Below are 15,389 nucleotides of genomic sequence, written 5' to 3' on the forward strand. Positions count from 1 at the left end.
CCCCGCCCTTCTCACACCCAAGGGGGGACTCAGGGCGGCTTACACAACGAGGCACCATTCCGCACCCATACAATTACAGTTATACAAAATGACAATCATAATGAAAACAATTAAAACAGTTATCATAGATAAAACCACAATGCAATTAACAATCAATAACACAATATATATCACAACATATAGAACAATTCACGTGTTCAGCATTCGTCTTTCCGGGTTCCAGATCCCATTCTATTATACCTTTCCTAGATAGTGTCAATTCTTTACTTGCTCGTTTGACCAAACGCTTGGTCCCACATCCATGTTTTGAGTTTTCTCCTAAAGGAGAGGAGTGAGGTCACTGTTCTGATTTCCCCGGGAAGCGAGTTCCACAGGCAGGGGGCCGCCACCGAGAAGGCCCTGCTCCTCGTCCCTGCCAACCTCACTTGTGACACTGGCGGGGTCGAGAGCAGGCCCCCCCCGGCTGATCTTAAACTCCGGGGTGGGACGTAAAGGGAGATCCGTTCGGACAAATACACTGGGCCAGAGCCGTATAGGGTTTTGTAGGTCAAAACCAGCACTTTGAATTGTGCTCGGAATTGGATCGGCAGCCAGTGGAGCTGACACAATAGGGGGGTGGTATGCTCCCTGTATGCCGCTCCGGTGAGCAATCTGGCTGCCTCTCGCTGAACTAGTTGAAGTTTCCGAGCAGTCTTCAAAGGCAACCCCACGTAGAGTTCTCCATCCATATCTCATCATATATATCACATATATGGATGTTCATCATCCTCCATCCATATCTCCGGGTGTTGGCTCACTCATCGAATGCCTGTCTCCATAACCACGTCTTCACCTGCTTCCTGAATGTCAGGATAGAAGGGGCGGTTCTGATCTCCTGTGGGAGAGAGTTCCAGAGTCGAAGGGCCACCACCGAGAAGGCCCTGTCCCTCGTCCCCACCAGACATGCTTGCGAGGACAATGGGATCGAGAGCAGGGCCTCTCCAGACGATCTAAATAATCTTGATGGTTCATAGGGGAGAATACATTCGGGTTTTGTTTTTAAGAAGTAAAATTTCTTACCTGTATAGAGACACTGCTGTAAGAACCTCCAATAACACCTGCAATGAGCAACGGGATGTTTTCTTGAATTGCGTATGACCCATCAGGACACATGTATTCTGCTTCATCCACTTTAGTCAACGAAGCCTTGACAAACTCCAGTGACTGCTCTAATGCATACGTGTCCCGTGAGCAACTATCCAAAATATGCACTCCAAGTTTAATTCCTGGGAGCAAGTGGCTGTCTTTGTTGATCTCATCAATTGCAAACAGCATTGCCTCCAGGCGCTGGATGCCTCGATCTTCATTGATCCTGCCACATTCATCTGCACCACTTCCTTTTTCCTTAATTGGAAACAAACCCCCTAAAACCAGGTCTCCTTCAAATCTAACTTCTTTCCTTATAAAGTTGTGGTCACCCAGAGTAGGGAAGACTCCTTTGGACAACAAAGCCAGCACAAGCACCTGGAGCTTTGCAAACATCTTCACTGGTCCTCTCCTTGAAGTTTCAAGAAACATTTGTAGGAATATCTGCTTGAGGCCTGCATTCCTTCCAGCCTATCATCTCACAGTCAGATATCCCAATCCATCCACGTAGGAGGAGCAAGTTGATCAGATCTTTCAGCTGAGTACCTAAAAAAAGAAAAATATAAAAGCCTGAAATAAGACATAGGGTTGCTTTCCGCTCATTCCAAACGAACTGAGTTGGAGGTAGATCCAGACTTAAATACATCTATATAAATCAAAATGTAATGTTCGTTTGTGGGATTAACAGAACTCACAAACCACTGGGGGAGTTGACACCAAATTTGGACACGAGACACCTAACAACCCAATGTATGTCCTTCACTTAAAAAATGGATTTTTTCATTTGGGAGTTGTAGTTGCTGGGATTTATAGTTCACCTACAATCAAAGAGCATTCTGAAGCCCACCAACTATGGAATTGAACCAAACTTGGCACACAGTTCTCCCATGAACAACAGAAAATACTGGAAGAGTTTGGTGGGCAGTGTCCTTTGGTTTTGGAGTTGTAGTTCACCTACATCCAGAGATCACTGTGCACTCAAGCAATGATGGGTTTGGACTAAATTCTACAGAAAGATTCAATATGCCCAAATGTGAACACTGATGGAGTTTGGGGAAAATACAATCTTGACATTTGGGAGTTGTAGTTGCTGGGATTTATAGTTCACCTACAATCACAGAGCATTCTGAACCCCACCAACGAGAGAATTGGGCCAAACCTCCCACACAGAACCCCCATGTGGGCCACAGCAACGCGTGGCATGGGATGGCTAGTTTTATTATATTTATAGCTCACCTTCATCACCAGATATCAGATTGATGTTCATATGAAATCAATTTAAAACAATGTAAAGATTTAAAACATTAAAAACATTTAAGAGTTTCACAACATATTAAACTATTTAATAAATTTTAAAATATTAATGCTGCAGATTTGGAAAAAAACAACTAGAATCTCAAAACATTTGATAAAAGTTGTCTTGTCGCTTGGTTCCAGAATGAAGCCAGCCCTGGTGCTAATTGGACCTCCATTGGGGTCAGGGTGCATTCCACAATTGTTGTGCCTTAGTAGTGACCAGCTCTCAGATGCACATAATGCTCAATGAAACAAAGAGGAGAGCCCTTATAGAAGAATCCATTGGTAAATATATATGTGTAGAGATACTCAGAGGCGGCCCTAGGTAATTTTCAATGGTAAACAAACAGTATTTTGCCCCCCCCCCCCCCCTGAAACCAATCACTGATATATATTTTCTGTTCGTCGTGGGAGTTCTGTGTGCCATATTTGGTTCAATTCCATCCTTGGTGGAGTTCAGAATGCTCTTTGATTGTAGGAGAACTATACATCCCAGTAACTACAACTCACATATGTCAAGGTCTATTTTCCCCCAAGAGCACCTCAAGAGCGCCCCTGGGCAAAATCAACTATACTGCAAATGTTTACTTTGCATAATGGGTTGAGCTGCCCTTGGAGATACTACATCACATATTGAGGTCTCAGGCATTTCAGACCTTTAAATGTCATTCCCAAGCAATGGAAACACAGTCAATGTAATTCCTTTTAAATCGGTGCCGTGTAGTTTCACATACTTCTGCATCCAGAGGCCTCTGAGGCCATGGAAGCATTAGGCACCTTGTTCTAATCCCACAAGGTATTTTTCATCCTCTAGTCATTCAGAGCTGGACAAAGTGTGCCTTGCATGCCCCACATGTGGTCATTGGGAGCCCCAAGGATACTCCAAAAAATCCCAATAGCCCCCCTTTTAAAGCCCAAATCACCCACACACCCCTCTAAAAATGCAGCAATTCTGCTCCCTATACCAAAGGCCGCTCAAAGCTCTGCAAAATAAAATTCCAAAAATGTTGTCTAAACCATCACATCACTTTGGGTATGCTCAGGGGTGGCTCAACCCATTACGGAAAGTAAGCATTTGCAGTAGAGTTGATTTTGCCCAGGGGCGCTCTTGAGGCGCTCTTGGGGGGAAATAGACCTTGACATATGTGAGTTGTAGTTACTGGGATGTATAGTTCACCTACAAGCAAATAGCATTCTGAACTCCACCAATGATGGAATTGAACTAAATATGGCACACAGAACTTCCACGACAAACAGAAAATATATATCAGTGATTGGTTGGGGGGGGGGGGAGGGGCAAAATACTGTTTGCTTACCGTTGAAAATTACCTAGGGCTACCCCTGGGTATGCTGTAATGAGCAGACATAGGGAGGAAAAAATACCTCCAACCTCTCTGAGCATTTGTCCATTCCTGTTCTAATTCCAACTCATATATCCATCCATGCTGGATTTTACCAGCCAAGGTGTGCTGGAGTCAAGCTTCTGATCTCTCTTTCCATCTGATCCAAATTAAGCTAATCCTGGTGCCTCTGAAACAAGGAGCTAAAGGACTCTTCTTAAAAAGTTAGCGTTCTTTGACTAGCTTACATCATTTGGATTTTTTTGGTGTTAATGAAAAAAAAATGTGAAGAAGAGACCTTCGACATCTATAATATTATTAATAGTATTAATATTAATAAGATTATTAATAGGATGACAAATCTCCCCAAATCGACAGGTCAGGTTGATCTGGCAGCGAATCTCAAGGAGGGCAACTCCTGGCGGGGGTGAGGGGGCTCCCCGAGGGGGACTCACTCACCGATGCGAGAGACCCTTGAAGAGGCAGCAACCATATTTGGAAGGAGCACGGCGTACTGCCGCGCAAAGAGCTGACCGCCTTCATTTCTGCCAACAAAACTAATAATGTCTTTTTTGGAAAGTCAGAAGGAAGGGGGCTAATCTAATCTTTCTAGGGAGGGAGTTCCACAGCCGAGGGGCCACCACAGAGAAGGCCCTGTCTCTCGTCCCTGCCAGACGTGCCTGCAAAGCAGGCGGGATCGAGAGTAGGGCCTCCCCAGATGATCTTAGGTTCCTGGGGGGTTCGTAGGAAGAGTTGTGTTCAGATAGATAGACTGGGCCGAAACATGTCTTATCTTGATGTCCTCATGTGATGGGAGAAGGAAGGCGGGTGAGTGGGTCACCATGAGGCATCCGTTTTGCCAGCAATTGCCAATGAAATGGAACAAATCAATGTAAGGGCACTCATTTGTAATTTCCCCACATTCTTCAATCAATGTAGATCAGTGGTTCTCAACCTTCCTAATGCCGTGACCCCTTAGTCCAGGTCCTCATGTTGTGGTGACCCCCAACCATAATATTATTTTCGTTGTTACTTCACAACTGTAATTTTGCTACTGTTATGAATGGTAATCTAAATATCTGATATGCAGGATGTATTTTCAGTCACTGGACCAAATTTGGCACAAATACCCAATACTCCCAAATTTGAATACTGGTGAGATTGGGGGTGATTGATTTTGTCATTTGGTAATGCTGGGGTTGCTGGGATTTATAGTTCACCTAAAATCAAAGAGCCTTCTGAACTCCACCAATGATGGAATTGAATCAAACATGGCCCACAGAATTCCCATGAACAAGAGAAAATACTGGGAAGGTTTGGTGGACACTGACCTTGAGTTTTTTGGAGTTGTAGTTCACCTACATCCAGAGAACACTGTGGACTCAAGCAATGATGGATCTGGATCAAACTTGGCACAAATACTCAATATGCCCAAATGTGAACACTGGTAGAGTTTGGAGAAAATAGACCTTGCCATTTGTAATTGTTGGGATTTATAGTTCACCCACAATAAAATAGCATTCTGAACCCCACCGATAGAATTGGACCAAACTTTCCACACAGAACCCCCATGACCAACAGAAAATACTATGTTTTCTGATGGTCTTTGGCAACCCCTTTGACACCCCCTCACGACCCCCATGGGGGTCCCGACCCCCAGGTTGAGAAACACTGATGTAGATAGTTGTTTTCGAAGCTGTGGTCTTATCTGGAGTTTGCCTGGCTATCTATTGTAAACAAGCTACTACAAGTAGCTAAACACTGAGGCTGGTCCAGATAGGAATCGTCTCTGTTAATTTTCTCTGCTTCCAATTCTCTTTTCATCATCTCAGTCAAATAGCCATCCTAACAACTAACCCAACAAAATTCATACAGCACTACTGTATTCCTTGACCACATTGTGACTAGGAGCAAACATAAATATTTATATGGAAAAGATCTTCAGGTTGATATGCTCATCATATCAGGTCATGTTTTGGTTTCCCAGTTTTGTCCTTGATCCTGTTTCTTTAAATTGTACATTTAGAGTTGTAGCCCTTACAGTAAATCAAGTATGGTAATATTTATATAGAGCGCTTCAATAATTTATGCTTGTACTTACCTTTTCTCCTTAAAGCAGAATTTATAATGACAAAGCTTGCAGGCCTATGTATAATTTAGAAACACTTAGCATTATTTAAAAGAGAGTGCTAAGAAATTTAAAGGAGAGAAAATTAAAATTTAACACCAAAAGGAGGAGAAACAAGGTTGTTTGCCTCTGTAGCTCTCTCCTCAGCGCCCATGCCCTGTGCCCACGCAATGGGGAGGCATTGGGAAGAAAGCTGCAAGTTTCAAATTGGCAGAACCCCCTGGAATGAACTCAGCTACTTAAAAGATAGAAATGCTGATAAACAGCTTCAACTACAGTTGATCTAAGCATTCTGAACCATGCCTTCATAAATGGTAAATGATATCTCAGCTGCAAACAACAATCTTTACTCATCACTACAGGCTATCTATTTTGCTGAGCCAATGTATCCGTTTGATTATTTATCCATGCTGCAAGTAAACAGCCTCCAGGATTAAGGCAATGTTGTATACGCTGGTGCCCTATAGATGTACTTAGCCTAAAAATTCCATAGTTCGTAGGCAGTATGGTTACTGACTATGATAACTGGAGTTGTACTTCAAGAACTTCTGGAGGGCACCAGTGTTCTGTCGCGCATTGGACCTGTAAATAGTTGTCTTTAAAACAGGATGTGCATGTTGTAACTCAGCGTGTGCCTTCTGTATCTACTAGTGCTAGTAGGAGGAAACGAGGCTTGGAAGAGGAAGATGCTCAGCAGCAGCTGAAGCGCATTAGGGACATGTTCCTAGAATCTAGTGATGAGGAAGAGTTTCAGGGGTTTACTCATGTGGAGATGGAGATGGAGGATTACCGTGGTGTAAAGCGAGTAGCACGCAGTTCAGATAGTGATGAGGAATCCATTTCCAAGCGTCTTAAAGACATAGCAGATAGCTACGGGTCTGAAAGTGATGATGAAGAGCTGGACTGGACTAGGGTCCAGGAGGTTTAGGATGTGATTAATGCTCCAACTTCCAGTGGGGAGTTCCAAGGGTTCACAGACTCATGGGTTTCGGATACTGCTTCTCAGGATGCAGCCCGGAGTGCAGACTGGCAACAATGGAGGGAACGCAGTTCACCTGCGGAACTGGATGCACCTGGAGGCGAATCCAGCTACTCTGATGGGATTTAAGGAGTAGCTTTGGGGCTATCATGTTGCAGAGTTCAAAGTGTCGTGTACCTGTGTATCCTGCTATTAACTCTTGCCTTGAGTCCTTGCATCCAGAATCATGTTTCGTGATCGTGCTGACTACTTTACCTGGCTTGGAACCGTGAGTCTTGTCTCCTGCCCTGACCTTGGACCGTCTTGACTATTCTTCAATTCTGCCTGTCTCCTGCGTGGACTTCGGACCGTTCCTCATACTGCTTTTTGTGTTGAGATTTTTGAACTGACTGTATTCCATTCTAACCACGAACTGTTTTGCCTGCCTTACTTCAGTTTCCTTTTTACTGCCCAGACTGCCTGGGCTCCTGCTTTGTTTACATTCCTGCAAGCCGCAGGCTCTTTTGTTTATTACTCTGCTGATAAGAGCCATTTGACTTGCTAATTGCCATTAAATTCCTTTTGTTAACCCTTAAGCGGCTGTTTTGCCTCGTTGGTCTGCCTGGGTCTTGACAGTGCAACCTTTGCCCAACGGGAAGCCGGGGGCTCAAAGAGAATTTCTCAGAGGTTTCCACCACAAACAGTTTTTAGATGGCTTGAGAAGTACAACAAAGTCTTTTATTAATGAATGAATGAGACATGCCACATTATCATGGGGTGTCTGCGCCCTACACCACTGGAGAAATTACACTGCTTAGCCGGTATTGAACCACCTGACATCCACCGGGAAGTACCAGCCAATAGTGAAAGGACCAAGGCAGAGACATCCCCAGCTCAAACCCTGTTTGGGTATGAGCCATCACGTCAATGCCTTAAATCTAGAAATAGTTTTCTAAGATCTACAGAGACACTCGCTGGAACACCTCAGCAAGCGAGAGTCCAAAAGTGGCAGGCTCAAACCCAGAACCTCAACCAATGGCTGATACCAAATGAGAGACTCCCTCCTGGGCACACAGAAGACTGGGTGACTTGGAAGGCACTGAACAGACTGTGCTCTGGCACCACGAGATGCAGAGCCAACCTTGAGAAATGGAGCTACAAAGTGGAATCCTCGACATGCGAGTGTGGAGAAGAGCAAGCCACTGACCACCTGCTGCAATGCAACCTGAGCCCTGCCACATGCACAATGGAGGACCTTCTTGCAGCAATACCAGAAGCACTCCAAGTGGCCAGATACTGGTCAAAGGACATTTAACCAACTACCAAACTCACAAGTTTTGTATTTGTCTGTTTGTTTGCTTTGCTGTTAGATATGTAATATAATTTATTAATAAATTAATGAACAATCAAACAGAAACTTCTCTTGTCTTCAGTAAAGTTAAGCAAATAATTCCAAGCTTTTAGGTAACTGGTGAATTCCTAATCTTGCCCACGAAGGACAGGCAACTGTCTTCAATAACTTCTTCTTTACTTTAAAGGAAAATCCCCTTTTTAACTTCTCCCAGGCTATCTGTAAACTTAAACCTAACTGATGTGGGCACCACTACCGGGTTGAACTGCGTCTCAGAGCACCGAGTGGACCTACCAGCAAGGTCTGTAGTCTCTTCAGCTGGAGTTCTTTGATCTTTAGGGTTGTTCTTCCCTGGAAAGTCTTCAAAGCTTTGGGGATGCTATCCTGGAAATACTTTCCCTGGAAATTCTTTCCCTTCTGTTTCTGTTGGAATTTCTGTAACCCTGGAAATTCTTAAAGGGTGAAGCTTTTGTACAGGGGAAGCTTTACACACGTCCTGTACATAGCTTTCCTTGCTGAGACTAACTAAAAAATGGCTCCCTTCCCAATTGCCCTGAGCAAGGGGCGGGACCAAACTTAATGATGATGGACAGGCAGCTTGCCCTATAACTGCAACCAAAGAAGCCAGCTATCTGCAGAGTCCCTGAAACCTAGGACTGCAAACAAACATTCAATGCAAAGCAAACAAAATTGGAGCTCCTGGTACAGCTGTACCAGAACAACCAGTGTGAGCAAGGCTGTAATGAATGGTGAAGTTGATACTTCTGGAATATAGTTATGAGTTTCAAGGGGTCAAAAATAGATGAACAGAACAAATATTAATGATGAGGAAAGTAACATACAAGCTAGAAGAGATTATGGAAGTTTGCTTTTGCCTGAGACCATTGTGAAAGGCATAAATCATTGTAGTGATCGTGAAACCAGGTGTAGGACTTCAGAGACATCTCCCAGGAGCTATCAGAGTCTTACAATGGCCTTTGTGGCCCAGAATGCACATACACTATTGAAATAATGCAGATTGACAGCACTTTAACTATCATGGCTAAATGCTATAGATCAGGGGTTCTCAAACTTTTTAAACCGTTGGAGGGCTGGATTATAATTTGGAAAAAAAACATGAATGAATTCCTATGCACACTGCACATATCTTATTTGTAGTGCATTTTTTTTAAATAATACAATAATTCAAATGAAGAACAATTTTAACAAATATAAACGTATTAGTATTTCAATGGGAAGTGTGGACCTGCTTTTGGCTGATGAGATAGCATTGTTGTTGTTGTTGTTGTTGTTGTTGTATGCTTTCAAGTCGTTTCAGACTTAGGTTGATTCTGAGTGAGGGCTGAGGAAATGACCTTAGAGGGCCATGTGCTGAGGATGTGCGTATGTGGTACACAGACCTAACATGGCAACTTCTGAATAATGGCAGGATTTGAGAAGGATTGACTCACGATTCTGGGAACTGTAGTTCGCCCATATCCTTATGCATTTTCTAATGGGAGTATTCATAAAAACAAAAGGAAAGACTGGCTTTTTTCCCCTAATAAATAGCATTGCACATAACCAAACTGATATTACCAAACTTTGCAAAACAAACAATGTCTTTCTCAAATAATCATGGCACCACTAGGTCCTGAAGCTTGTGTGTGTGTGTGTGTATAATATTCATATATTATACACACACACACACAAGCTTCGGGACCTAGTGGTACCATGATTATTTGAGAAAGACATTGTTTGTTTTGCAAAGTTTGGTAATATCAGTTTGATATGGACTATGCTTCTCCATATCTAAACTTTGTGCAGCTACACTGATGTGTATTTTAAAGACTGTTTATACAGAACACGGCAATAGTTGTTGTCTTTCATGAAAGAGGTAATACATGATCAAAGTCTCATTTGAAGCATCGTTGGAAACAGAAAGGTTGTAATCTGGGAATGAGGAGTGAAAACCTTGTACTGAGGCTAGGCAACAACTCTGTAATTGCAATGATTTATACAAATTGCACATTTCCATATATTTATTTTATACTACACTTTTTAAAAAAAGCATTCACATTGTTCAATACTTCTTCCCACACTCTCATAAACCCAAATGTTCCCACATACTTTTGACTAAATGCTAGCTTTCAAAACTAGGGAGGATTTTGTTTTGCTTTGCAGGAGCTTGTCTTACTTTGCTGCTAGGATAGCCTCATTGGTACTGGAAATTGATTTTGCAGTTGATCTGGAGCCATTTCTGCCCATTTGCAGAGTGACTTGCTCTCCCAGGATCTAATTATTACTGATTTGACAGACTTTGAAGTATAAAGGCCTGAAGTAAAATGATAGAAGTGCAGCAGCTGGAGATGAGAAACTCAACATAAGACATCTAGATCACTTGTGAGAAAGCCTTGGAGAAAAGGAAGTTGCCATTTCGGTATAGGATAGGAGACTGAGTGATGAAATTCCAGAAGCATAATTCAACTCAAGCACTGAGATAAAAAGGGAAGAGTTTTCCACTGCATCGATTGGGGGTGTTTTCAAGCTGCAGTGAAAAATGCCTCAGTATTGCAGTCTAGAAAAATGCCCCTACAACACAGAAGACATCCCTGGATTCGTCAATATTAAATGACTATCGACCCATTTCTAATTTCCCCTTTTTGGGCAAGGTTCTGGAGCAAGTGGTGGCTTCTCACCTCCAGGGATTCTTGGATGAAAGTGATTATCTTGATCCACTGCAGTCTGTTTTTAGGCCTGGTCACAGAATTGAGACAGCTGTGGTCGCCTTGGTGGACTACCTCCGCAGAGATCTGAAGAGGAGGACTTTGCCCTTTTTGGTTCTCTTGGATAGATCATCAGCTTTCGATACCAGCGACCATGGTATCCTTCTGGAGCAGCAATCCAGAATAGGTCTTGGGGGCATTGCACTGCAATGGCTCTGCTCCTTTTTGAAGGATCACACCAGTTGGTGAAGTTGGGGGATCACTGCTCGGATCTCTAGCCATTGACCTGGGGGGCCCCACAAGGTTCCATTCTATCCCCCATGTTTTGCAATATCTACGTGAAAATGCTGGGTAAGGTAATCCAGAGTTTTGGAATTCAGTGCCATCTGTTTGCAGATGACACACAACTGTACTACTCCTTTCCACCAAAATCCAAGGAAGCCCCCTTGATCCTGGACCAGTGCCTGGCAGCTGTGATGGACTGGACGAGGGCTAACAAGCTGAAGCTTAATCCAGACAAGACAGAATTTCTCCTGGTCAGTTGTGAGGCTGATTGGGTTATAGGGTATTACAACTCCACCCCCCCCCCCCCCGAAGACACAGGTCTGCAATCTGGGGATCCTCCTGGATGCAGCACTGATGTTTGATGCTCAGGTTTTGGGGGTGGCTGGGGGGGGGGGGGTCTTTGCACAGTTAAAGCTTGTGTGCCGACTGCGACCATACCTTGAAAAGTCATGGTGGTCCATGCCTTGGTTTCATCTAGATTGGATTACTGCAGTGCACTCTATGTGCACTCTATGTGGGACTGCCTTTGAAGATGGCTCAGAAACTGTAATTGGTGCCAAGATCGACAGTCAGACTACTAACTTGAGCTTGCTATGGAGAGCACATTATACCCCTACTAAGACAGCTCCATTGGTGCCGATAAGTTTCCAGTCCCAGTTCAAAGTGCAGGTTATTGCCTATAAAGCCCTAAACGGTTTGGGTCCTGCCTATCTTTGCGACCGCATCCCCCCTATGAACTGATGTGGGCTCTAAGATCTGCCAGGCAGGCCCTCCTCTAGGTCCTGCCACCATCATAAGCATGGTTGGTGGGACAAAGGAGAGGGCCTTTTTGGTGATGCCTCCCCCGGCTTTCGAACGACTTCCCTGGGAAAATCAGGCAGCCCCCCACGCTGTCTTCCTTCCATAGACACTTGAAGACCTGGCTGTTCAAACAAGCTATTTGAGAATGCCTAGTCCCTAGTTGTTCTGTGCAATAGTTAAGCAGCCTTACACTTCATCACATGCCCTCTTTCCATGGTTACAGCTCTACACTTAACCCATTCTCTTGTCCTATTGCTTACTGCCTGGTCAAATTTGCAGCAGTTTACTACTATGGGTGGATGAGCAAAGTTTTATTGAATCTTATTGTTTTATATGCTTATGTGTCTTACTGTATTGTATTTTATAATGTGTTTTATTTTATGTTCTGTTTTTAAGCACCTTGTGCCATGCGTAAGCTGCTCCGAGTCCCTTCGGAGAGATGGTGGTGGTATACAAGAATAAAGTATTATTATTATTATTATTATTATTATTATTATTATTATTATTTATGTGACCTTGGGGCAACTCCAACTTATTCTTGTTACAGGGTTTTCTTGGCAAGGTGTCTTCGGAAGAAGTTTGTCATTGACACAATGACTTACCCAAGGTCTGCTAGCTAGTTCACTTGCACGAGTAGAGATATGAATCCTGGTCTTCCCATGTCCTGTGCTATGTCTACATGATCCAAATAATATAGATTCAACTTTTAGCTTCTGTGAGGAGTCCAGATGATGCACAGCTGGATTCACAGGATAAGGGCTGCACCAAACCATTAATGCAAAATCTGGTCAGTAACCCGAAGAGCCGGAGGGCTCTGGGGATGCTTTGGGGAATTTATTTGCACGGAGGTGATTTCCTTTTCCCAGATTAACAGTGGAACTACAGTAAAAGAGATGACAGCAAACCAAAGGCGGGGGTGAGAGACAGGGCCTTCTCAGTGGTGGCCCCTTGGCTGTGGAGCGCCCTGCCTGCAGATATCAGATTGGCCCCCTCCCTGCTGGTGTTTCGGAGGAAAGTGAAGACCTGGCTGCTAGAACAAGCATTTGATTAAACAGTGTAATTGAACATAGGAATGGAATAATGGATGATGAGACCAGATTCTGATTTTACTGTTGAGGCGCTAATGATTGTTATTCTGTTGTTTAATGATTTGTGTTACAATTGTTTTTAATTGCCCTATACTTGTCTCGTGATGTTTTGTATCAATGTTGTTCACCGCTTTGAGTCGCTTGAGGGTTGAGAAAAGCGGTATATAAATAAAGTAAATAAATAAATAATAAATAAATTCATTGGAACAACTCTGGAGCAGTTTACCCTGGATTAATTCAGTGGCTCAAACTCTGAAATCACTACACCATGTTGATATAATATTGGACATAAGTGCCATCGGACATATGTGCAGATGTCCATCTCCTAGAATGGCTTCACTGAAACGGTCTACCTCTGTTAATTCTGCAGTATTAAATGAAACTGAAAGAACGAAACTGTTCCTCTTTGTAATGTGTCTTCAAGTCATTTCTGATTTATAGCAACACTAAGGCAAAATTCCATCTCAATTGAGCAATTTATTCCATCAAATATCATGACACAGCTGTTAAATGAGAGAAAACAAAACATTTCTAAAGCTAGATGAGGCCTAGGTTCTGGGAAAGGTGTTACCACTAGGGGCAAGCGACTCGACAAAAAACGATGTTGTTTTCACTCCTGTTTTTGGCTGCCTCCACCCAGTTCCATTTACCAGGAAGTTCCCGAAATTGGGAGGGGATACTGTTTTTGGTCCGGTAAGATTTGGTTCATTGGTGCCAACAGGGAAAATTTGGAGGCTTGTTTCTCCGTCATTTTGATGTCTATTGGGATAAAACTGTAGGCCACATTTACAACTGCAATCCTGCCAAGTTTCAGGACTTGTCACCAATTCTTTGATTTTTGGGAAAATTTTAAACTTTTTATCATAATATTTTTAAAAACCTCATAAGATGCAATTGAAGTCCAACCTGCATGCCACAAGAGGGGAAGAAAATGGACACAGTCAACAAAGATGAGAAAGAAACATGAGAAACACACACACAGAGAAACCTCAACTCTTATCATGCCCTGGAAGAGAGAGCAGAGACTCCTTCAATGCCTGCCCTATGCAAAGTGCTGATGGAAAAGTGAGTTACTGGCAGGGCCCTCTCTGGAGGACAGGCCTAGGGAAGCCTTTGCGGCCTTATTTGCTTCAAACAAGGGCTCTGCTGGGAAGGAGGGTGAGGCGAGGGAGGGAGACTATTTCTTCTTTTTAAAACTTCTATGCTGCCTTATACTGATTCAGTTTCTTCTTTTATATTGGCAGGGACTTACTGTGTGCTGTTAAACCTTTGTATTTTGAATTGCAGGCAATGAAACACTCTTGTGTATAACAAAGTAACACAGTTTATAACTTCTGGCTCCAATGCTTGTGGTTACATTTGTATTTTGTTGCAATCTTGAGGCTTACAGTCAATATAATTTACTTGTTTAACTTTTCTGAATAAACTATCAATATTTCATATTTCACACTCTTGGCTGAATTATATTCTGAACTAAGGCAACACTAGCCTTCTTTACATTCCTTAAAACTCGAGCTCTATTTAACTAACTGCTTCTCTATATCAGAAGTCTTTAACACATCTTCATAACTGCTTATTTCTATCAGGCACTCAAAAACCAACTCTTCTCTTCACACACAGATTCCAAACTGTCATTTTCAAACTCCCTCACTCTAACTGCCTCTTTCAGAACCTTGGCTCTGCCCCTTTGGAATGTTCAGCTCTGCTCTCCCCAACTGTCATTTTGGCCTAGCAGCCTTTTCAAATCTTGGGCCTACACTAATCTGCATATGACTAATCAGCTTCACATATGCAAATGAATCCTATCTCTGCTGTTGCTACCATGTCTGTGCCTATTCTTCCCTATCTGCCATATGTAAACATAGAGCTATACACCAAAACTTTAGCATAGAGTAGCAATTTCACTACAGAGGGCTTTGGAAAGGGATGGAGGAGGTTGCTGGGGAAGAAAGAAGTGGAGGGGCCATCGCTGTCAGGCACCCACTCTTGCCTGATTTCAGAGGCTGCCCACATGCCGTAGCCACTGCCTCAGGAAGAGTGTTGTTCACCCCCATTGTCCCCATCATCATGATCAGTTTCTGGCTGAGGCTTCGGCTGCCTCTGCCGATGCTCTAGCTACTAGATCGCCCAATTTATCAGAATCCGGAATCACCAAACATAATAGTGCACAGCCCTAGTGGCTACATGTTAAATGAGGACAAAGAGCAAACAATGCTATTTATCGCCTGTATTTTTCAAATTTTGGACTCAGAATCTTTCAAGACAGCATGTCTTTTGGTTGGTAATATTCCTAGTCTGTAGGTTGTGAGATT

At 43.2% G+C, this 15,389-nt stretch overlaps 1 protein-coding gene across 1 annotated transcript in view; it reads right to left on the bottom strand.

Annotated features, from left to right (window-relative positions):
• The window catches only part of GRM3 (glutamate metabotropic receptor 3), a 231,749-nt gene that overhangs the window by 65,638 nt on the left and 150,722 nt on the right, over positions 1-15,389 (bottom strand). The window contains exon 2 of the mRNA XM_067468900.1: positions 1,060-1,671. Within this exon, the coding sequence (XP_067325001.1) occupies positions 1,060-1,557 (498 nt within the window). The 5' untranslated portion in view covers positions 1,558-1,671. The remainder of the gene's footprint in view (positions 1-1,059; positions 1,672-15,389) is intronic.

This window comes from Anolis sagrei, chromosome 5, assembly GCF_037176765.1.
Source record: "Anolis sagrei isolate rAnoSag1 chromosome 5, rAnoSag1.mat, whole genome shotgun sequence".
NCBI lineage: Eukaryota > Metazoa > Chordata > Lepidosauria > Squamata > Dactyloidae > Anolis > Anolis sagrei.